Source organism: Mirounga leonina, unplaced genomic scaffold (assembly GCF_011800145.1).
Source record: "Mirounga leonina isolate KUSES-001 unplaced genomic scaffold, KU_Mleo_1.0 Mir_173, whole genome shotgun sequence".
NCBI lineage: Eukaryota > Metazoa > Chordata > Mammalia > Carnivora > Phocidae > Mirounga > Mirounga leonina.
The window spans coordinates 4,148,869-4,172,929 of record NW_023270447.1 but is presented as its reverse complement, the minus strand read 5'-3'; the positions used below and the strand labels follow the sequence as shown (position 1 = coordinate 4,172,929).

Sequence of the window (24,061 nt, the reverse complement as noted above, 5' to 3'; positions counted from 1 at the left end):
AAGGGAAGTTGAGTATGCAAATTCTGACATCTCCTTAAAGAGGCCTGTCCCGGACTCCTCTTTCCTCCATCTGAGGAATGGCAACGATGGAAGCAACCTCTGAAGCCATGTAGTGGTACCGCTAGCCCTGGACCACTGGCCTCTATCTCATTTAAGCTACTGTATTTTGGAATCTGTTTGTCTTAACAGCTTAGGATGAACCCCAACAAGAACAGGAAGTGGTTACTAGATGTAGGGTACTACCATAACTAAAACCTAAAATATGTGACACTGGCTTTATTGTTAGGACACAGATATTGCAGTCTGAGAAGACGATGATCTTTCATTATCAAATGCTTGATAAAACTGCCTGCTGTGATCATTTGGAAGGTAGATCGTGTGCTTTTTGAGCCTGAAGTTCTAGGAAAACTGATTGTAAAATCTCAGAATGTTGGTCAGTGTTGCCCACTCCTTGTTGCTTTTAGCAAGATCTATTAACACATGACCTAATGCATCTCTCAGCTTTTCAGCCTTAGGGCCTTCTCCAAAGCCAATTTGCAAGCAGAAATGGATGGAAATGGAGCTCTGCTAAGGGAGTTTTCTTAGTCTGGTTTGGTAGTCAAGAATGGCGGGCTTCCAAGTAGGAAAAGCCACCTGTTCTGCACCCCAACAGAAGGAAATTAGATGTCCTAAAGAGCTTGCCTAGCTGCCAAAATCAAATTAGGGGTGTTGTCATCCAATTTCAGCCTCCTGTTTCATTTGACATCAATGTAGCCCTCTATAAAAATGAGAGAGAAGGGGAATGACTAAGCACAGGAACTGGAAAATAAAACATCAGAGAAGAGATTTTTAGATATGGTTACTCCACATGGTATTGACTGGAAACAAACAGAGAAGTGTAAGAAGTTTTTAAAAGAATTGTATGCTAGAAAACTCATAAGCAAAGCCTACAAAACCCTATGTTCCATTGATCTCTAAAGCAACTCACAGGCCCCAAATCTAAGCAGGCTTTCGCTGGCCATGGCAGACCCTTCCAGAGCCCCACATCATATCTGAGCCGTTCTGTGCAGACTCACAGACTCACTTCACTGACAGAAACCCATCAAAAGCAAAAGCCTCTCATCTCTCCGCTTTTCTGCCTCAGGGCCTTCTCTGAAGCTGTGGGAGCCTGTCCAGCCCCGAAGTCCGGGGAAGTTAAAGTCCTAAGAGCAATCTTCATACAATATGGGACAGAAACTGGCAGATAAATAGCTCAGCTCTCTTCCTTCAGACAGATAATTCTGGGAACGATTGTGTACACTTCCTAGAAGTGCCCTCAGAGTCAAGCCCCTACTGCATATAGCTGAAACCTTACTCATGTACCCCTGCATTGGCTTTTCTTCCTTCTGTGTCTCACTGTCCCTGCTTCCTCACTCCTGTTTCTTCACAGATAAACTTTGGGGGGAATCCAAAGTACAACTATTGGTATTACTTCAAAAGTGGTCCTACGCACCAATTAAAAGCCAGAGACTGTCAGAATGGCTCAAAAAACAACACCCAACTATATATTATTTACAAGAAACCCACTTTAGATACAAAGACATGTATAGATTAAATGTAAATGAATGGAGAAAAATATATCACATTAACACCAATCAAAAGAAAGTGTGAGTAGCTATATTAAATTCAGACAGAGCAGACTTCAGACCAAGGAAAGTTACCAGGGATAAAGAAGGCATTACATACTGATAAAGGGGTTACTTATCTAAGAAGATATATAACAATCCTTAGCACATATGTGCCTTACAACAGAGCATCAAACTACATGGGGCCAAAACTGATAGAAGTACAAAGAGAAATAGATGAATCCAGGGGCACCTGGGTGGCTCAGTCTGTTAAACGCCTGCCTTCGGCTCAGCTCATGAACCAGAAGTCCCGAGATCAAGACCAGCAATTGGGCTCCCCGCTCAGCAGGGAATCTGCTTCTCCCTCTGCCCCTCACCCCACTTGTGCTCTCTTTCTTTCACTCTCTCTCTCTCAAATATATAAATAAAATCTTAAAAAGAAATGGATGAATCCACTATCATAGCTGGAAATTTCAGCATCCTTTATTAGAAATGGACAGATCTAGCAAAAAAAAAAAAAAGAAAATCAGTAATGACATAGCTGAACTCAACACCACCATCAATCAACTGTATATAACTGACATCCACAGACGATTTCATCCAACAGCAGAGTACACATTCTTCTTAAGCTCACATGGAACATTCCCCAAGAAAGACCACATTCTGGGCCATAACACACCTTAACAAATTTAAAAGAATGGAAAGCATACAATGGGTGCTCTGAGACCATAATGGAATAAAATTAGAAATCGGTAACAGAAAGATAATCTTTTAAAATACCAAAATATGTGGAGATTTAAAAACACACTTCTAAATGTCAAAGAAGAAATCTCAAGAGAAATTGAAAAATATTTTGAACTAAATGAAAATGAAGACACAATTTATCAAAAGGAGTGGGAAGTAGTACTTAGAAGGAAATACATAGCACTGAATACATATATTTAAAAAGAAGAAAAATCTAAAAATATTAATCTGTTTCTACCTCAGAAAACTAGAAAAAGAAGAGCAAATTAAATCCAAAGTAAGCAGAAGAAATGATATAACAAGAATTAGAACAGAAATCAATGAAATTAAAAATAAGAAATCAATAGAGAAAATCAAAAAAATCAAAAGCTGGTTCTTTGAAAAGTGGTCCTAGAAAGTAGGCCTGCTGATGTTGTTAGATCACTCACCAGTCACCTTGACAACAATGGGATCTTTGTTGGTGAATGGGATGATGAAAATCTATGGTATGCTATGGCATTACAATTACTAAGATTCATAGGCATAGTGGCTTGGGATAAAGTACTGGTCGACAGGAAAGAATTACATTATGCAGTTGCCCTAATACTTGAACTGCATGGGGACAATTACAAGGATTCTGGAGTTGGTTGATTCTAATTCACTATCTTAGAAACTTGGAAGGAAGACAATGTCAAGGTTAAGTCATCTAACTATCACCTTAAAGCATATTAAGAACACTATGAGGCCTTCATAGCAGCATTTAGAGATCCTCATAGACTGCTAAAAATCAGGCCCACGATATAAATGTAAAGGTAACAGAGTCACTAAGGAAACAATGTAGAGCCTCAAAAGGTCTCCTATGCTAAAGTGAGGCCCCTCACTGGGAAAGAGTAGGATCCTGACACATGGGATGCGAACATTTGGGTGTATATGCCTGAGAAATCTGAGCCCCTAAATTCACAAGCACCCTCCAATTTGGCAAAAAGTTGTCCCCTTCCCACTGCTAGAGCAGAGCAGCTTCTCTTTGTACCGAGGCCATGCACATAAAGGCCTCAAAGAGGCAGATGCCTACCAAGAGGATGTTTGCTCTCCTCACAATCAGCCTACCCATCACCTCCTCTGACTGCCTCCCAGCCAATAACTTACATAGAGTCAGTCCTTAGGTAGCCCAAGGACCTGGCTATTATGGACTGGAAGGAACCAGGGGAACAGTGTGAGAGTGGGTCACAAGAGTACTAATGGTGGGGATCTGAGGGATGGAATATAATGCTGGATAGGGAAGACTTTATTGATGTGGAGCACTCTCCCATGACACAGGACTCCCGAAACCTATCCTAATATGCTGCAGGAATTTCTCTTTAAAGCTTGGACACAACTCTGGCTGATAGCAAGCAAGGTGGTAGTGCCGAAGTCTTGACAGTTTACTGAGGAAGGGAGGAGTAGACTCAGGAAGGTGGAAATACTACCATGGAGTTTATCATGAGGAGAACCTTCTAGTAGACTATGTTTCTAAGATAAGAAGGGAATCCTTGTTGAAAGACCCAAAGATGACTGTTCTTAGGGTTGACAGCAGCGGTCATTGCCATGGAACTATAGCTACCATAGATACCTCTGATGAATCTGCACAAAGTAAATTGAAAACCTTTGGGAAAGGATTTGCCATTCTAGATGTCATTAAGAACATTCATGATTCATGGGAAGAGGTCAAAATATCAACATTAACAGGAGTTTGGAAGAAGGGGTTCCAGACTTCAGTGGAGACAGTTGCTGCAGGTGTCATGGAAACAGTAGGAGAACTAGAATTAGAAATGGAGCCTGAAGATGGGACAGGGTTGCTGCAATCTCATGATAAAACTTCAATGGATAAAGAGTTTCTTCTGATAGATGAGCAAAAATCAGTGGTTTCTTGAGATGGAATCTAATTCTGGTGAATATGCTGTGAAGACTGTTGAAATGACAACAAAGGATTTAGACTATTACAGACACTTGGTTGATAAAGCAGTGGCAGGGTTTGAGAGGACTGACTCCAATTTCGAAAGAAGTTCTACTGTGGGTAAAGTGCTAACAAACAGCATCACATGCTATGGAGAAATTGTTTGTGAAAGGAAGAGTTAACCAATGAGGCAAATTTCATTGTTGTCTTATTTCAAGAAATTGCCAGAGCCACTCCAGCTTTCAGCAACTGCCACCATGCTCAGTCAGCAGTCCTCAACATCCAGGCAAGACCCTCCACCAGCAAAAAGATTACAACTCACTGAAAGCTCAGATGATGCTTAGCATTTTTCAGCAATAAAGCACTTTTAATTAGAGTATATACCTAGGTTTTTTTAGACATAACGCTATCACACACTGAATAGACTACAGTATAGCGTAAACATAATTTTATATGCCCTGGGAAACCAAAAATTCATTTGACTCACTTTATCACGCTGATAAAGTGCGATGAACCAAACCCACAATATCTTCACGGTATGCCTATATTTACAATGATATCTATTGCTGTACACATTCCAGTTTTCTCTCTCATTAAAGTCTAAATTTTTTAAATAAAATTTAAAATCTGATCTTTATCATAAAATTCCATAGGCGATAACATTTTACCTGTTCATAGGCCCCAATCTTGAGAGCTGTCTCAGGTGCAATTTTAAAAACATTTACACCATTTCCCCGCCAAAGAGAACGAATTCCTCCTTCTTTTAACATCTGCTCAAATCCACCAATCAATCTCATTCTCCTTGACTTTAAACTATGAACCTAGAAATGTATAGGAAATTTATTTTTAAATTTTTTGCTCGTAATATAGCATTGATGTTATTATTGCTAATAAAATAATGATACATAAATGTAGAAATCTATGAACTTCAACACCATTTTCACTGTCCTTTAGAGACATATAAGATTGATATATTAATTTTTTGTTGTCCCCAAATACATACGTTAATCTCATACATCAAAGAGAGCAACTTAAAGAAAACAGGAATGACTTAATTATCAGAAAATTTTTGCATACAAAAAATATGTTGTTGCTGCTAGATTATTACAGAGTACACTGAAATATTCACTGAAAAAGGAATGGATGAAAATATATCAAACTTTCAATAGTGGATACTTTTGGGTAGCAACATGTTATGGGTTGAAATGGGTCTCCCCAAAATTTATATGTTGAAGTCTTAATGCCTCAGAATGTGACCTTATTTGAAGATAGGGTCTTTATAGAGATAATCAAGTTAAAGTAAGGTCTTAAAGTGGGCCCTAAAAACTAATATAATTAGTGTCCTTATAAAAAGGTGAAATTTGGACACAGAGACATGTACAGAGGGAAGACAACATGAAGAGACACAGAGAAAAGACAACCATCTACAAGCCAAGGAGAGAGACCTGGAACAGATCCTTTCCTCACTGCCCTCAGAAGGAACCAACCATGCAGACACCTTGATCTCAGACTTCTAGACTTCAAAACGGTGAGACAATAAACTTCTGTTGTGTAGGCCAGTCAGTTTGTGATATTTTGTTATAACATCCCTGGTAAACTAATACACAAGGATTACAGGTCTCTTCCATTCTACTTTTCTGCATCATCCCATTTTTCTAATGTATTATTTTATAATAAGAATATGTCCTTTTTAAGAAAGTGAAAATTAGAACTTAGTAAAATACCCTCCTGTCTATAATGTAACAGGATAATAATGGGAGAGCAAGGTGAAATGGGCATTCTCATCTCTCGTGGGAAGAAAAAGTCTGGAAAAGAATTTAACAGTATACACACATGCACACACACACACACACACACAAAGCCTTAAAAATGTTCATATCATTACTAAACTTCTAGGAACTCTTTCTAAATAAATAATCCTAAATATGAAAAAAAAACCTCATAATCAATGAAGCTCATCATTATGAACTATTATGAATTATAATTTTAAAAGAGTTTTAAAAACCACCTACATGTCCAAGAATAGGAAAAAATAATTTAAAAAATTAATGACACATCCACTTGAAATAATAGTCATTAAAACCTGTTTTTGAAGGATACACAAATATTTGAAATATTTGAAGAATATTTGAAATAACATGAAAACATGCTCATGCTATACTGTTAATCACAAAACCAAAAAACAATATATAAATTATTCATAAAGTGAGCACTGCTACTGAGTACGGGGCATTCTATAGATACAGGAGATCTGGAGAAAGAAAGCCCAAATCTGTTCAGGGTTGCATTATGGATGCAGACCTGAGTGTTCACAACTTGGTAATTGTAAAAAAGCAGGAGAAAGATATTCCTAGGCTGATCCTATTGTGCCTCATCACCTGGTGCCCACAAGAGCTAGCAGGGTCTGCAAACTTTTCAATCTCTCTGCAGAAGATGATGCCCATGGGTACATTGTCAGAAAGCCTGTGAACAAAGAGGGCATGACACCCAGGACCCAAGTGCCCAGCATTCAGCATCTCATTGCTCCACGTGCTCTGCAATACAAACAATGCCTGTGAAGAAACAGCATACTAAGAAAAATAAGGAAGAGTCCACAGAACATGCTAAACTTTTGGCCAAGAGAAGGAAGGAAGCCAAAGGAGAAGATCAGGAACAGATTGTCAAGAGAGTGAGACTATCACCTCTGAGAGCTCCTACTTCTACAGCTGAGTCTGTCAGAAGTAAGATTTTTTTAAGAGTAACAAATAAATAAGATCAGACAACAACCAAAAAAACTATTAATAATCCATTACCAAATGTCACCAATGTTACCAAAAAAAAACAAAAGACAATAAAACACCCCCGTATGTAAGTTTAATTACAAATTTAAACTCACTAGATTGTGAATTATTAATTTTTGTATCTTTGTGAAGAAAGTATTCAGCAAATATTAAATTTTAATCACAACAGTTAAGAGATTAAACTATGCACTATTAAAACTACTATTGACAATCCATTACTCAGTAGAATAAAGATAATTAGACACCAATACCTCTAGTGAGGTATCAGTCAATAGCACACTCTAAGTAACTTATTTGCCAATTCTTAGAAATATGGCTTAATACTTAAATAGTACAATAGAACCATACTATTATGTAGGTGCCAGGGTCTAGAGATAATCAATAAATAAGACTAATGGTGTCTTATCACTTCTTTGATATTTTTAGTTCTATTTCTAAAAAAACTTCTAATAGAGTGTCCTATCATTATTATTTCAAATAAAATTAATTTAAATAGCACACAAGCATCTTTAAGAAAATTTAAAAATCCTTTAATATTGAAAATAAGAAAATTTGCATTTTCAGAAAAATGTGAAATTTTAATGAGAAATAGTATGAAATGTGCCAAAACATTTCTTTTTGAAAATTGTCAAGGGTTTTTCAAGTGACTTTAATCCTTAAGGGGTCAAGTGTGCAAACTACCTGCATCATGACTTTCAAGCGGTCAAAAGGTGCCGTGCATGTCCTTGCAACTGCACCAGCTATACCTCCTGCCACCAAACGCCTCCACCAATCTCCAGAACGCTTTTCTTCTTCAGTAAACTCATCTGGGATAGATATACTCTCCCCTATGTCAATTATCTGATAAAAATAAAAAATGAATTACACAATAAAGAAAAGTATACATACTTGATAAAATAAAAGGATAATTTTTTTGAAAAGGATAATTTTTTACAAAGACCAAATACCCAAAGAATTTTTTCATATCTCACCTCCTGTTAATGAATACTGACAATTTTGTCAGCACTTGCCCTAGACCAAATGATTTTTAATAATACATTCACATACAGATTTAAAATCTGTAAAAATCAATTCCTATTAAATTAGAGTTATAAACTTTAAATTCTCAAGCTATTTAGATTAATCTCTTCCACGAAAAATATAAACATTCAATGCAGGGATAATGTCCTAGTCACATACCACAATGCCTGTCACACAATGCTTAATTTTTTCTTTTTTCTTTTTTTTTTTAATGCTTAATTTTTTCTACTTCATTTCAAAATCTCTCGAATTCCACTGTGTACTTACCTAATCTGTCAGAATTCAAGAGTAGTATTTTATACTCTTATACTTCTTTCTCCATTACTTACGTTGACTCTTTTCTCTAATGACAATTTTCTTTTTAAAACTCTGAACTCTAACAAGTTTTGCATTTCACTTTATTTTCAGTCATCATACATGCTTTCGCTGAGATTATCCATTTCTGCTAAATATTGAGGCAGGGTGACTCACTGAAAAGAGTGCCACATTGGACACAGGGGATCTAGGTTCCATTACCTGTCAATCATGGCAGACAAGTCACTTCTCTGCTTCTTAGTTTTCCCACCTTTATTTATGCATTCATTGAGTGCCCCCTTTCCAAGTGCCATTCCACCTCAGAACTTTGTACTTGATTTTCCCTCTAGTAGGACCTTTCTCCTTGGCTCTTTCCATAGATTTCTCTCTAATACTTAGCATAATCTTTATTAGTTCATTTCTATCTGTTGCTTGCTTCCTCCTTTAGAAAATAAGTCTGATAAGAGCAGCAACCTGTTTTTTTTTTATGCACTGGGATAGATGTACTATCTATCCTGGTCTTATTTAAGTATCTAAATACTTAAAAGGTCTATTTAAGTATTTAAATCCTGTACTATTTAAGTATTTAAAAAAGACCTAACCTGGTCTTTTTTATGCACTGTTGTAAACCTTGCACTTTGGTCACTGGAGATAAGTGTGCTCAATAAATATTTGTTGAATTAATAAATTAACACACCAGGTGCTGGGTTGTGTATTCATAATATAGTGCAGAAATTAAGTTTCTTCCCTCTGGGAGTTGACAGTATAATACAAAAGATAGGAAAGGAAACAAGCAATTATAATATAAAGGAATAAGTACAATAACAAGGATAGCAAAAAAAAAAGTCTTAAGAACACAGTATCGAGACATTTAATGGAGTGTTGAATTCTTTTTATTTTTGTTGGGGGGAGATGAGTGGAACTGTCAAGGAACACTTTTCATGTAAAGTAACTTAGAAGTAGCAAAGCAATATGAATCCAGGTATTCTGACCTCAAAGTTTACCTTCTTGTCCATCACACTGTACTGTCTCCCTATAGAAGTAGGGATTAACCAAGGGAATGTTCTAGGCAAAGAAAATAATTTGTTCATAGACATTAGATATTCTAAGAACTGCAAGACTGTATAAAGGGATGGAGGGAGGGTAAAGGAACGCTCAAGACCTTGGAATAACGTCGACATTTATGGCTTGAGCAATTAGGAAGATGATGACACCATTCAGTGAAATGGTAAAAGAAGATCTAGGGGACAAATGATGTGGTGTGTGTGTTTGAGGTGTCCCAATTAATATCCAATAAATTCTTGCACATGCAGAAGGAAGGTGTGCTCTAGAGATGTAAGATTTGGAGCAATCAATTGGTCTATATCTGATAGTTCAACGTGGAAGAGTAAATAGGATTGCCTAGAAAAAAAATATACAAGGTGAGAGGCAAACAAAGTTGAAACTAGAACATAGAAGAAAGCCATGAGACAGGCTGAGAAAGAAGAGCCTCAAGGGAGACAGAAAAGTAATGACAGAGAGGTGGGAAGAAACCAGGAGAATGCAGTGTCAAGGAAGCCAGCTGAAGAGAACACGTAAAAAAAGAGAGTGGTAAGATCTAGAAAATATCCACTGAACTAAGAGTAGAGAGACTGGCTTAGTAAAAGAATTTCTATAAAGTGGTGAAAGCAAAACCAGTTAGTTGAGAAGTGAATGGGAAGTATAGCCATGAAGAGAGAAAAAGGATAAGGTAGCTAGACGGGACTTCAGTAGGATTACATTTTTTTGTTAAAGGTACTGGCTGAAATATGTTAAATGTTGTATTTAAATGCAGGATATTTAAATACAAAAAACAAAGGAGATAATAGAGAGAATAAGGCCCCTGAATGGGTCAAAGATGAAATCAAAGGGGAAATTTTAAAAAAATACCTTAAGACAAATGGAAACATAATATACCAAAACTTATGGCATGCAGCAAACTCAGTTCTTAGATGGAAGTTCATAGCAATACAGGCCTACCTCAAGAAACAAGAAAAACCTCAATCTAAATTTAAACCTTAAGGAACTAGTATTATGCTAACTGAAATAAGTCAGTCAGAAAAAGAAAAATACCATATGATTTCACTCAAATATGGAATTTAAGAAACAAAACAGATGAACATAGGGAAAAGGAAGGAAAAATAAAATAAGATGAAAACAGAGAGGGAGGCAAACTCTTAATTCTAGGAAACAGAGGGTTGCTGGGGGGGTGGGTGGGGGGATGGGTAACTGGGTGATGGGCATTAAGGACGCACTTGATGTAATAAGTACTGGGTGTTATATGCAACTGATGAATCATTAAATTCTACCCCTGAAACTAATAAAAAATAATAATAATAATTAATAAATAAACCTTAAGGAACTGGAAAAAGAAAAACTAAGACCAAAGTTAGCAGAAGGAAGGAAATAATAAAGATCAGAGCAGAAATAAGTGAAATAGAGACCGGAAACAAAAACAAACAAAAAACAAAAGATCACCAAAACTAAGTGCTGGTTTTTTTAAAAAAGATGAACAAAATTGGCAAACCTTTAGCTAGACTAACTAAAGAGAGAAGACTCAAATAAATAAAAGCAGAAACAAAAGAGGAGACATTACAACTGATACCACAAAACTACAATGGGTCATAAGACATTACTCTGAACAATTATACACCAATAAATTGCATAATCTAGAAGAAATGTATAAATTCCTAGGCACATACAACCTACTGAGACTTAATCATGAAGAAAGAAAAAATCTGAACAGACCAATAATGAGAAAGTAGATTGAATCACTAATGAAAAAAATCTCCCAACAAAGAAAAGCCCAGGACCAGATGGTATCCCCGGTGAATTCTACCAGAATTTAAAGAAGAATTAATGCCAATCATTCTCAAACTCTACTAAACAACTGAAGAGAACTGAACCCTTCCAAACTCATTTTTATAATACTAGCATTACCCTGATACAAAAGTCAGACAAGGACACTACAAGAAAACTACAAACCAATAGCCTTAATGAACATAAATGCAAAAATCCTCCACAAAATATTAGCAAATAGAATTCAATGGCACATTAAAAGGATCATGATAAATGGGATTTATCCCTGGGATGCAAAGATGGTTCAACATACACAAATCAAAAAATGTGATATATCACGTTGAATTAAGGATAAAAATCATATGATCATCTCAATAAATGCAGAAAAAGCATTTGACAAAATTCAACATCCTTTCAAGACTAAAACTCTCAAAAAGTTGGGTATAGAATGAATATAACTCAACATATTAAAGGCCATATATTACAAGCCCATAGCTAACATAATACTCAATGATTAAAGATTGAAAGCCTTTCCTTGAAGATCAGAAACAAGACAATGGTGACAATTCTTCTCACCAACCCTATACAACATAGTACTGAAAGTCCTAGCCTCAGCAAGAAAGAGAAATTAAAGGCATCCAGAGGCGCCTGGGTGGCTCAGTTGGTTAAGCCTCTGACTCTTGATTTCAGTTCAGGGTCATTAGATCAAGCCCCACATCAGGCTCCATACCAAGTGTGGAGACTGCTTAAGATTCTCTCACTCCTTCTCCCTCTGCCCCTCCCTGCTCAATCTCTGTCTCTCTCTCTCTCTCTCAAAAAAAAAAAAAAAAAAGGCATCGAAATCAGAACAAAAGAAGTAAAATTGTCTCTGTTGCAAATGACATGATCTTATATATAAGAACTCCTAAAGACTCCACAAAAAAAACTTAGAACTAATCAATGGAATCAGCAAAGTTGCAAGATACAAAATCAATATATAAAAACCAGTTGCATTTCTATACACTAACAACAAAATATCTGAAAAAGAAATATAGAAAACAATCTCATTTATAATAGCATCAAAAACAATAAAATAGTTAGGAATAAATTTAACCAAGGAGGTAAGAGACTTGCACACTGAAAACTAGATAACATTGATGAAAGAAATTGAGTATGACACAAATAAATGGAAAGATATACCATGCTCATGGACTGGAAGAATTAATATTGTTAAATGTCCACATACCCAAAGCCATCTATAGATTCAGTGCAAGCCCTATCAAAATTCCAATGGCATTTTTCAGAGAAATAGAAAAAAAAAAAATCCTAGAATGCATATGGAAACACAAAACTCAAATAGTGAAAGCAATCCTGAGAGAGAACAAAGCTGGAGGCTTTATACTCCTTGATTTTAAGCTATACTACAAAGCTATAGTAATGAAAACAGTATGATACTGGCACAAAAACAGACACATAAACCAATGGAACAGAACTGAGAGCCCAGAAATAAACCCTCACATATATGGTAAACTCATATTTGACAAAGGAGCCAAGAATATTCAATGGACAAAGAATAGTCTTTTAAAAGAATGATGTTGGGAAAACTGGTTAATCACATGCAGCAGAATAAAATTGGACCCTTACCTTAAACCACTCAGAAAAATTAACTCAAAATGGATTAAAAACTTAAACATAAGGTCTGAACCTGTAAAAATCCTTAAAATAAACAAGGAAAAAGCTGCTTGATATGGGTCTTGGCAATGACCTTTTGTATATGACACCAAAAGCATAATTAGCAAGAGCAAAAAGTATTTGTAAGCATCCAACTCTTGATTTCAGCTCAAGTCATGATCTCAGGGTCATGAGATGGAGCCCCAAATCAGGGCTCCACACTGAGCGTGGAACCTGCTTAAAATGCTCTCTCTCCCTCTGCCTTTCCCCTGCCTCTTGCTCTCTCTCTCTCTTTCTAAAAAGAAAACAAAAGGAAAAATTAATAAGTAGGTCTACATCAAACTTAAAAGCTTCTACACAGTAAAAGAAACAATCAGCAATATGAAAAAAGGCAACCTACAGAACAGCAGAAAATACCTACAAACCATATATCTGATTTGGGGTTAATATGCAAAATATATAAGGGTCTCATACAACTCAATAACAACAACAAAAAAAACCAATCTAATGAAAAAAATGGGCAAAACAACAAAACAGGTATTTCTCAAAAAAAAAGACATACAAATGGCCAACATGTATATGAAAAGATGGTCCACATCACTAATCAACAGGGAAATGCAAATCAAAATCACAATGATATTACCTCTTGTTAGAATAGCAACTACCTACAAAACAAGAGATAACAAGTGTTAGTAAGGATGGAGAGAGAAGGGAAGGAACCCTTCTGCATTGTTGGTGGGAATTTAATTGGTATAACCACTATGGAAATCAGTATGAGGTTCCTCAAAATATTAAAAAAGAACTGTCATATCCAGAAATTCCACTTCTTGGTATAAAGCCAAAGGAAATGAAATCAGGATCTCAGGGGCGCCTGGGTGGCTCAGTTGGTTAAACGTCTGACTCTTGATTTCTGCTCAAGTCATGATCTCAAGGTCCTGGGATTGAGCCCAAAGTCTGGCTCCCTGCTCAGCATGGAATCTGCTTGTTTCCCTCTCCCTCTGTCCCTCCCCGTGCTCGCCTAAATGTGCGCTCTCTCTCACTCTCTCTCTCTCTCTCTCATTCTCCCTCCCTCGAATAAAGCATTTAAAAAAAAGAAATCGGGATCTCAAAAAGATATCTGTACCTCCAGGTTCGTTGCAGCATTATTCACAAAAACCAAGTAATGGAAACAATCTAAGTGTCCACCTGTAGATGAATAAATAAAGAAGATGCAGTATATATACACAATGGTTTATTATTCAGCCATTAGAAAGAAGAAAATCCTGCTATTTGCAACAATATGGATGGACCTCAAGGACATTATGCTAAATGAAATAAGTCAAACAGAGAAAGAAAAACACTGTACAGTATCACTTAAATATGGAATCTAAAAAAAGGCAAATTCATAGAAACAGAGTAGAATGGTGGTTGCCAAGAGCTGGGAAATGAGGGAAATGGGAAGATGTTGGTCTAGGACAAAAACCTCTGGTTATGAGGTGAATAAATTCTGGGGACCAAATGTACAACAGCATGGTGATTACAGTTAATAATGTATTATATACCTGAAAGTTGCTAAGAGAGTAAATCTTAAATGTTCTCACCACAAAAAAGAAATGGTAATTATGTGAGGGTTATGGAGGGAAATGTGACAATCGTTTCACAATACATACGTGTATCAGATATCATGTTGTCCACCTTAACTTACACAATGTTGTATGTCAATTCTGCCTCAAAAAATCTTGAAAAAATAGACAAAGATAAAAATAGACAATTTGTAGACAAGAACATGTGAATCTCTAGTATTTCTATGAAGACAAGTTAGAAATGCCCATTAAGACAAGATACCACTCTATACCCAACAGAGTGGAAAATATTAGAAAATTGGATAATACCAAGCAATATTCATGCATTGCTGGTGGCAATGTAAGCTGGTATAGAAAGTCATTTGGGAAATAACATGGCTATCTTTCATAGAATTAAGACTGGATAACCTCTGTAAAATTGCAAATGCATATTCGTTTTGACTCAGAAATCCAGGTGAAATTCTCTAAAGTACAAAAGAGGAAAGTTTTTTTGTTTGTTTGGTTTTGGTTTTTTTGTTTTTTGGATGAAGTTGGAGAAGATCTAGATGTCTATTACTAGGGAAATGGATAAAGAAGATGTGTTAAATGTATACCATGTAGTGGTTAGAAGCAATAAACTAGATGAATGCATAACAACAAGGACAAATCTTAAAATCATAACACCGAGTGAACAAAGCAAGAAATCAGTTGTGGACTTTAGCAGAATACTACCTATGTAAATTAAATACACACACACACACGAAACACTACATGATTCCTAAGAATATATACATATCCAAGACACAGACTACACATATTAATATAAGTGCCTATCATAATAAGTAACATTTATTGAAGACATATATTACCTGCCCAGCCCTTTTCTAAATTCACTAACTAATGTATTAATTCTCAAAACTCTTACCATTATTATCCCCAGTATATAACTGAGAAAACTGAGGCACAGAGGGATTATAAAGCTAGTGGGTGGCAGAAGTGAAATTCAACCCTAGACATCTGACTCTGAAGCCTATGCTTTGTCCTCCCCTATATTGTCTATGAAGAAGAGGATGCAAATAGTATGCCATGAATAAATGATTAACGTAACCCCCTGCATCGAGATCTAAAAAAGAAAAAACAAGTTTTTGATTAAAAAACCTCACAACTCTGAGTCAAGTCCTTACATAAAAAGAACAGGTAGATTATATATTTGATCCTTTCTGATTCTGAAATTTTGAATCTTAATCTTTGACTTTACATTTCCCATGACAGAAAGCTAAGTGAGTATATCATCTCTGATATACTCTGTGAAAAAAGAAAAGTATATTATTTTTCCACTTTCCTAGGACAGTTAACTATATTAGAGTAATTTATTCTCAACACAAAGTAGGCCCTTTCAGTAGATGAGTATATACTTTAAGTTCTAGCTTTTAGTAAACAAAGAAATTGTAGTAGCTATGTTTGTACATTTAATACTAATACCCGTTGCTCAATTAGAACATTATAAGGAGAGAACATTGTTATTTTAGCCACTGAGGCTGGAAGTATTATAGAGGTTATGTAATCATAATAACAGCTATGACATTGTGACAAAATAAAAATAGATTAAAATACAAAGCAATCTTACAGTAGAATGCTTCCAGAAACGAGCAATTTCATCAATATTTGTTGCAGGATGAAGTAAAAAGTAGTACTTCCATTCATTCCAGTCTACTGTCATTGTTCCATCACTATCAATGCTGAAATTTAAAACAAAAATAGTGCTTATAACATTTATAACAAATACTCTAAGAATAAGTACTAAGAATACTCTGTTGAGTATTTTAAAAGTTGCTAAGACAGTAGATCTTATGTTAATTGTTCTTACATGGAGACAACCTAAGGGTCTACCAATGGATGAATGGATAAAGAAAATGTGGTATGTGTGTGTGCATACAGACACACACACACACACACAATGTGTGTGTGTGCGCAGTGGAATATTATTCAGCCATAACAAAAGGAAATCTAGACATTTGAGAGAACATAGATGGACCTTGAGGGCATTTTGCTAAGTGAAATAAGTCGGACAGAGAAAGACAAATACCGTATGATCGCACCTGTAAGTGAAATCTTTAAAAAAACAAAGAGCTCATAGATAGAACAGATTGGTGGGTGGTTGCCAGAGGTGGAGGTTTAGGGGATGAGTGAAATGGGTAAGAGAGGTTGAAAGGTACAAACTTCAGTTATAAAGTAAGCCATGGGAATGTAATGTACAGCATGGTAACTATAGTTAATAATACTGTGCTGCATATTTTTGAAAGCTGATGAGAATAAATCTTAAAAGTTCTCATCACAAGAAAAAAAATTTAATTACATATGGTAACAGATGTTAACTAGACTTATTGTGATGATCATTTCACAATATATACAAATATCAGAACATTACATTGTACACCTGAAACTAATGTTATATGTCAATTATACCTCAATAAAAAAGAAATAAATTTAAGTTTTAACTATAAAAAAGTATTCTTATCACAAAAAAAGAGTTATAAATAAGACGGTGGGAGGAAACTTTTGGAAGGGATGGATATGTTTATGGCATAGATTGTGGTAATGGTTTCCTAGGTGTATACTTACCTCCAAACTCAACAAGTTGCATATATTAGTTATGTACAGTTTTTGTATGTCAAAAAAATTAAAAATTAAGTTTTTTTAAATCAATTGCTTAAGAGAATTACACCTATTCTTTAAACTAAAGCAGGCAGAATTTTACGCGAGGGACTTTGTAACGTGTGAACACTTTATGATTTAGTCAATAGCATTCTCACAATTCAATAAATTTCTTAGGGATCTTTCTTATAACACTGTCAATAAAAGCTAATATTATCTAAAATTATCTAATATTATCTAAAAAGAAAGGCAGGCAGGCAGGAAAGGAGGGAGGCAGGCAGGGAGGAAGGGGCTACACCTATAGCAATTAATTTCTACCATGGAATATTAAATAAAAATAAAAACTATCAAAAATAAGGATAAGGACTGACCTTTGTAGAATTTTTTTTGACTGAGCTTCAGAAATATTTATACCCAGTGATTTCAAAGCAGCAATTATTTCTGAAGTTTCTATTATTCCTTTAAAAAGTGAAAAAATGTCAAATTAAATTATCTGAAAAGATAACAAGGCAAAATATACTTAGAATGCAATAGTCTTTAAAAAGTCCATGTTTTTTAGACCTATAATCCTATATTCACAACACAAAGGCTAAAAGCGCTGAAAACTAAAAGACTTTTTGTAAATTTGGCACCAAAACTCATTTGGTAGCCAATTATTTATCTGATTTTGTGTGATTATTCATTTGTTTCACTGAAGAAATATTCACGCTTATAATTGCATGGTGATGCCCCAAGCCCCACCTGGAGTATTACATAATATATCATACACACACTCTGTTGCTTTTCTAAAACCCAAATTCTAAATTTCTAAACACATTTTACCCTAAGGGTTTCCGATAAGAGATTTTAGATCTACAACATATCTAGGTTATTGTACCTACTTGGAAAAAATTAAAAAGCTAACTCTGAAGATCTGATTCAGGGGCATGAAAATAAGGCCATTCAACATTTTATAAGGTAAGTTTTTAAAGAAATAACATACTTAAAATATAATAGAACACAAACTCTTTTTAACACAACCATATCCCATGTTAAATAACTCGAGTCAACTGATATATTTAATACAAGCCTACTATGCATTTCAATCTCAAATTGCTGAATGTTGTGAAGGAGAAATTAAGTATTCCATATGCTCCTCAAACTCTAAAACATTTAACTCATCATGCTGCTCTCCAAGTCCAAAAAATCTTTGATGCCCCCCCACCCGCACCACCATGTAAAACAAAGAATTGAGGCTACTCATCTTTTAAAATATGAGGACATTTTCATGTTAAAAAAATCAACTTAATGTCACCTAGCTGTACAATCTATAACATCAAAAAACTACTATAAATTCAGTCACATCTTTATTTCATATTTTATGAACTATAGCTGCATCTGCATACATTTATAAATAGTATACATATGTATGAGACATATTGATTTACCCTATAGACAAAGCCCAGTATTCACACACAGAATTTCAGATTCTTTGTGATCACTCCAAGGCCCCTAGTGTTCCAAGTTCCACAGGGTAGAATTCATTGGTCTATTCCTTAGCCCAAAAATCAAACTTTTCTTCAATTGGGGAAACTGAATCCTCTGCTTTACATCCCATTACAATTCTCAAACACTATACTCATTAATTCAATAACTTAAAAAATTTTTTGAAAGTATACTATTAAAATCACTCTGTTAAATGTGAAAGAAGCCAGAGATTAATAAAACAACCCCTGAAGAGCTTACTAGCTTGTATGGATGAACTACTTATTTTAAAAATATATTGCACTGTGCTAACTATGTGTTATAGAAGAGTTATGAATAAAAAGCAATGCAGGGATAAATAAGAATTAAAAACAAAAGTCACAAATGAAGTACTATAAAGGATAAACAAGAGACCACCAAAGAAACAAAAAAAGCATTTCAGCAAAAGGTACAGTATGAGTGAGGTACACTTACTTGTTTAATAAAATTGATTGAGAACTTACATACGGTACTAGAAAGCAGGTTAGTAGCTACTTTGGAGGGTGGTGGTGATTTGGATGGGACAAAAAGGGACACTCCTGAGATGCTAGTAATATTCTGCTTCTTAATCTGGATGCTATTTCCATGTTGTATATTTGCCTCAGGAAAATTCATGGAGCTTTTACTTAGAATTTATGCACATTGCTATATATGTTATATGTCAATGAAATCTTCCCCCCAAAATACTAAGTTAGAGCTAAACCTGAAATGCTATATAAACCAGTTCTGACCTTGACTGACAATTTCCTAATTCTGCCTTTGTTCAAACTACGATCTCTCTGCTCAAGAAACCCCTTTGCTCTTTTTTTTTAAGATTTATTTATTTATTTATTTATTTATTTGAGAGAGAGAGAGAGAGAATGGCCCTGTGAGCTGGGGGAGGGGCAGAGAGAGAGAAACTCAAGCAGACTCCCCACTGAGCACAGAGCCCAACACACGGTTTGATCCCACAACCCTAAGATCATGACCTGGGCCGAAACCAAGAGTAGGATGCTCAACTGACTGAGCCACCCAAGTGTCCTCAAGAAACCCTTTCTTTTCAATTCTGTTTATGTATTGATCCAGCACAAATCTAAACTGTCCCTGGGCACAATTAAGCTCTCCCTATATCGCTTCTACAGTAACTATCATAGTCCGTCTTGTGTATGTTTATTCTTAATTCACCCAAAATTGTTTACTTCTGAAGACCTTTGTTAACACAGTTCCAAGTGCAATAGTTCACATATAGTGCTCAAAAACTGTTTGCTTCACTGAACTAAAATACATCGAGTAATTTTTACCTGAAAGAAGCTAAAAATCCAAGCTTAGATGTAGAAAAAAATTAGGTAATGAGATCCAGAATATTATCAAGGCCTATGAACTGAAAAGGAGATTCAAAATTGTCTTTAATTATATGCAGCTAGCTTTCACTGAGAATATAGACTTGAAATGAATTCAACAGAATAATAGCTGTTAGATGGATAGAGAGGAGGACCACAACCATTCCAGCATTGCAAACCAGGGAGAAATGCAAAATATTCCATCCCTGTACCAGCAATTTATTGCTAAGTAACAAACTATCCCAAAATTTAGTGTTTTAAAAAAGATGTATTTGATTATGGGTATGCAATCTGAACTTGACTCAACTCACTGGTTCTTGTGCTGGTCTTGCCTGAGCCACTCTTGTGAATTCATTCATTTGAAGGTTTGTTCAACTACCGTCGGAAATCCAAGATGGCTTCACTCATGTCTGTTACCTCAGATGGAAATGTAGAACAATTGAGAACTAAATGAGCAATCTCTCCCGTTGGGTAACTAGATCTCTTTTCTGGTGGCTCAGGATGTTAAGAGAGAGTATTCCACGAGGACAAGCTCCAATATGTCAGTACTTACTAAGCCTTGCTAATACCCTAACGACTGAAGTAAGTCAAAATGGCCAAGCCCAGGCCTGTGTGGTTCACAAGGCTAACACAAAGGCATACATCCTGGGAGATGTGGCTCACTGGGAGAGCCAATGGAAATCAAAATGTTTAACCTTCCTTAGCCTCAGTGTTCTCATCTGTAAAATGCAGCTGCTATAATGACTTGTATGAGACAAAAATAAGATATAGAAAATAAAATCCAATAAATGTTAGTTCTTTTCCTACTGTTTCTTCAATCCCCAAAAAACTCCATCTAAAAAAGAATTCAATAATTACTTCATTCACATCATTATAACCGCATTCCATGGACACTTTGGCTGAACAGGAGCAGGAGCTCAGATACTACTTAGTGAGAGAAGTTAAATAGATCAGATCACATCAGGGCTTGCGCACGTCCTGCCAGTGAGTTTGATAGTACACCAGCCCACGTGCATCCTCTTGTCTCCAGTGATTGGCATAAGGCCTGGAAAACCTCCTGGGGGACAGAAAGCAGGTGGTTAAAATTGAATTCTGCATACTATTAATTTTTAATAAATATAATGTGTGATGAGCTGGGAGAGTCCCAACAGGAACAATGATGTCAGGAAGGAAAAGCAGAGGAAGTGAGCCAGATCCAGTGAGCCAGATCCAGTAATAGAATTCAGAAGGAAATGTTGGCTCCAGGGTCAAAGACACACACCTGATACAAGAAACTACCCTAGCCCAGCCAATCTGGAAGCACTTGGACACTCTGGAAGAAAGTGACTGCACGTTCATATGAATTGAGAAAGCTTATACGTTGAGGCCCCGAATATTCTGGTATTATCAGACACTTGATTAAGCATAACAGTGGGGAGGAGTTTCCTATGGCTGCATAACTAAGTACCATAATCTGGTAGCTTAGAACAAAAGGAATTTATGGTCTCATAGTTCTGGAGACCAGAAGTCTGAAATCAAGGTGTCAGCAGGGCCATGTTCCTTCTGAAGATGCCAGGGAAGGATCTGTTCTGTGCTTCTCTCTGAGCTTCTGGTAGCTGCAGTTGTTCCTTGGCTTGTTGATGCATCACCCCATTTCTGATCCCATCACACCAAATAGCCACTTCACATCATGTTCCTCTGTGCATATCTGCCTCTGTGTCCAAGTTTCCCCTTTATATGACACCAGTCATATTAGATATTGGGCATTACCCTAATGGTGTCATTTTAACATGATTACTTCTGTAAAGACCTATTTCCAAATAAGGTCACAGTCTGAGGTATGGGAGGCTCAATGTATCTCTTCTAGGGTACACACAATTCAACCCATACCAGAGGATGTATTCCCTTTTCCACCCACAAAAAGCATGCTGGTGAAAGTAAATTGGCTGAGCTCTACACAAAAGTGGTCACTGAAGCAACAACAGTGATGACACAGAAAGCAGGCAGCCTGATCAGACCTCGGACCTCTGCTAGAGCCTAAGCTCTGCAGTCCAGGTGGGCAGGAGCCCTGGTGCCAAGAGTAGAGCTTCATATCAACTGTCACAGCTCAGAACAAATGAAGCCCATGGGAATTTGGACAGTAGCTCTACCAGAATGGTACCTCCACAGGACTTTGAGGACTGAACTGTGATATTCCAGCTTGACTAGTCAAGGCAGAAATGAAAAGATCTATATTGCTAATCACTGTATTACTTTCGGATTTCCACCTTGCCTCAGAAAAAGTATTCTCTTTATTACCAAGAGCTACAAGCACTGATTTGCAGCTTTACCAGAGACAATAATAGCATTATGTTTTTACTAATTATCTGATTTCATTGATTATCTGACACAGTGGATTTTCAGCTTACAAATGTTGATCACGGTGGTAACCACCAGTAACAGGTGAAATTCCAGAATAGCACAAGAGCAGAACTATTGGGAAAAGATCAGCAGCAATTGAGGACCAGTTCTAATTGAAAGACATTAGTAAGTAGTACCTCTAAAGCTTCTGGGCACTATTTCTTTCTTTTTTTTTTTTTTTTAAGATTTTATTTATTTATTTGAGAGAGAAAGAATGAGGCACAGAGAGAGCATGAGAGGGGGAGGGTCAGAGGGAGAAGCAGACCCCCCGCTGAGCAGGGAGCCCGATGCGGGACTCAATCCTGGGACTCCAGGATCATGACCTGAGCTGAAGGCAGTCGCTTAACCAACTGAGCCACCCAGGCACCCTGGGCACTATTTCAATAGCAGGACCCAGAAAGTCCTAAACTTCTCTCTGAAAAAGTGAATGGAAGCTTGAAGCACTGCAATTTGGGTATCACAGGTCACTAAAGCCTGTGACATTCAGGATACATTTTGTTTTACCCAAGAATCAATCAGTACAATCCTTTAAATAGCTTCTCTGGTACACTTAGAATTTTTCAATTAACAAAAACTAAATTTCTGAAAACTTAAAAATCCATGTGTTCCTTAAATAGGGTGTAATTAGGTTCTAATTACCCATGGTTGATTAGCCACATATGGATGCGGAAATGGTATTCTACTTTTACCTACAGTCTTTATGATTTAAGGGTTTGTGACAAAGTGCACCTTTCCTCTGTAAATCAGTATGGATATTTATCACAACACTATGTATAAGAGTACAAATTTGGAAACATCCCAAATGTCTTAAAATACAGGAATGATTAGATAAGTCTACTCATAAATGGAATATTTCAGAGTCATTAAAAACTATGTGAAGAATATTAAATGAAATGAAAATGCTTACATTATAACATTAAAAGAAAAAAGTAGGACATCAAACTATATGTAGTGTGACTACAATTTCATTTAAAGAGAGAAAGAGGGATGCCTGGGTGGCTCAGTCGGTTAAGCATCTGCCTTAGGCTCAGGTCATGATCCCAGAGTCCTGGGATCAAGCCCCACATGGGGCTCCTTGCTCGGCAGGGCGCCCGCTTCTCCCTCTCCCTCTGCCTGCCGCTCCCCCTGCTTGTGCTCTCTCTCTCTCTAATAAATAAAATCTTTTTTAAAAAAGTGTATGTATGCTGGGGCGCCTGGGTGGCTCAGTCGGTTAAGTGGCTGCCTTCGGCTCAGGTCATGATCCCAGGGTCCTGGGATCGAGCCCCGCATTGGGCTCCCTGCTCAGCAGAGAGCCTGCTTCTCCCTTTCCCTCTGCCTGCCGCTCTGCCTACTTGTGCTATCTCTCTGTCAAATAAATAAATTTTAAAAAATCTTAAAAAAAAAAAGTGTATGCTTAAAAAAAGAGAGAGAAAGAGAAACCAAGAAAGAAATAAAAAGTCTAGAAGAAACTATAAAAATATATTAAAATGTTAAACCTGATCTCCAGACAGCAGGGTTACAAGTAACTTTTACTTTCTTTTAAGATCTTTGTGTTATCTAACTTTCCTGCAACCAAAATATTTTCAAAATCAGCAAGTAAACAATGGCATTTTTTTAAATTACCATGATACTTTCAGCTCATACATTGCAAAAGAGTGGAGAGGCCTTGGGGCGCCTGGGTGGCTCAGTCGTTAAGCGTCTGCCTTCAGCTCAGGTCATGATCCCAGAGTCCTGGGATCAAGCCCTGCATCAGGCTCCCTGCTCGGTGGGAAGCCTGCTTCTCCCTCTCCCACTCCCCCTGCTTGTGTTCCCTCTCTCACTGTGTCTCTTTCTGTCAAATAAATAAAATCTTCAAAAAAAAAATTAAAAAAAAAAAAGAGTGGAG

General features: G+C 36.4%; 1 protein-coding gene across 1 annotated transcript in view; it reads right to left on the bottom strand.

Moving 5' to 3' along the window:
- The window catches only part of LOC118019061 (calcium-binding mitochondrial carrier protein SCaMC-1-like), a 52,039-nt gene that overhangs the window by 6,770 nt on the left and 21,208 nt on the right, over nt 1-24,061 (bottom strand). Inside the window, exons 3-6 of the mRNA XM_035017894.1 lie at nt 17,368-17,455; nt 15,969-16,080; nt 7,701-7,859; nt 4,908-5,060 (exon numbers count right to left, since the gene is read on the bottom strand). Of these exons, the coding sequence (XP_034873785.1) occupies nt 4,908-5,060; nt 7,701-7,859; nt 15,969-16,080; nt 17,368-17,455 (512 nt within the window). The remainder of the gene's footprint in view (nt 1-4,907; nt 5,061-7,700; nt 7,860-15,968; nt 16,081-17,367; nt 17,456-24,061) is intronic.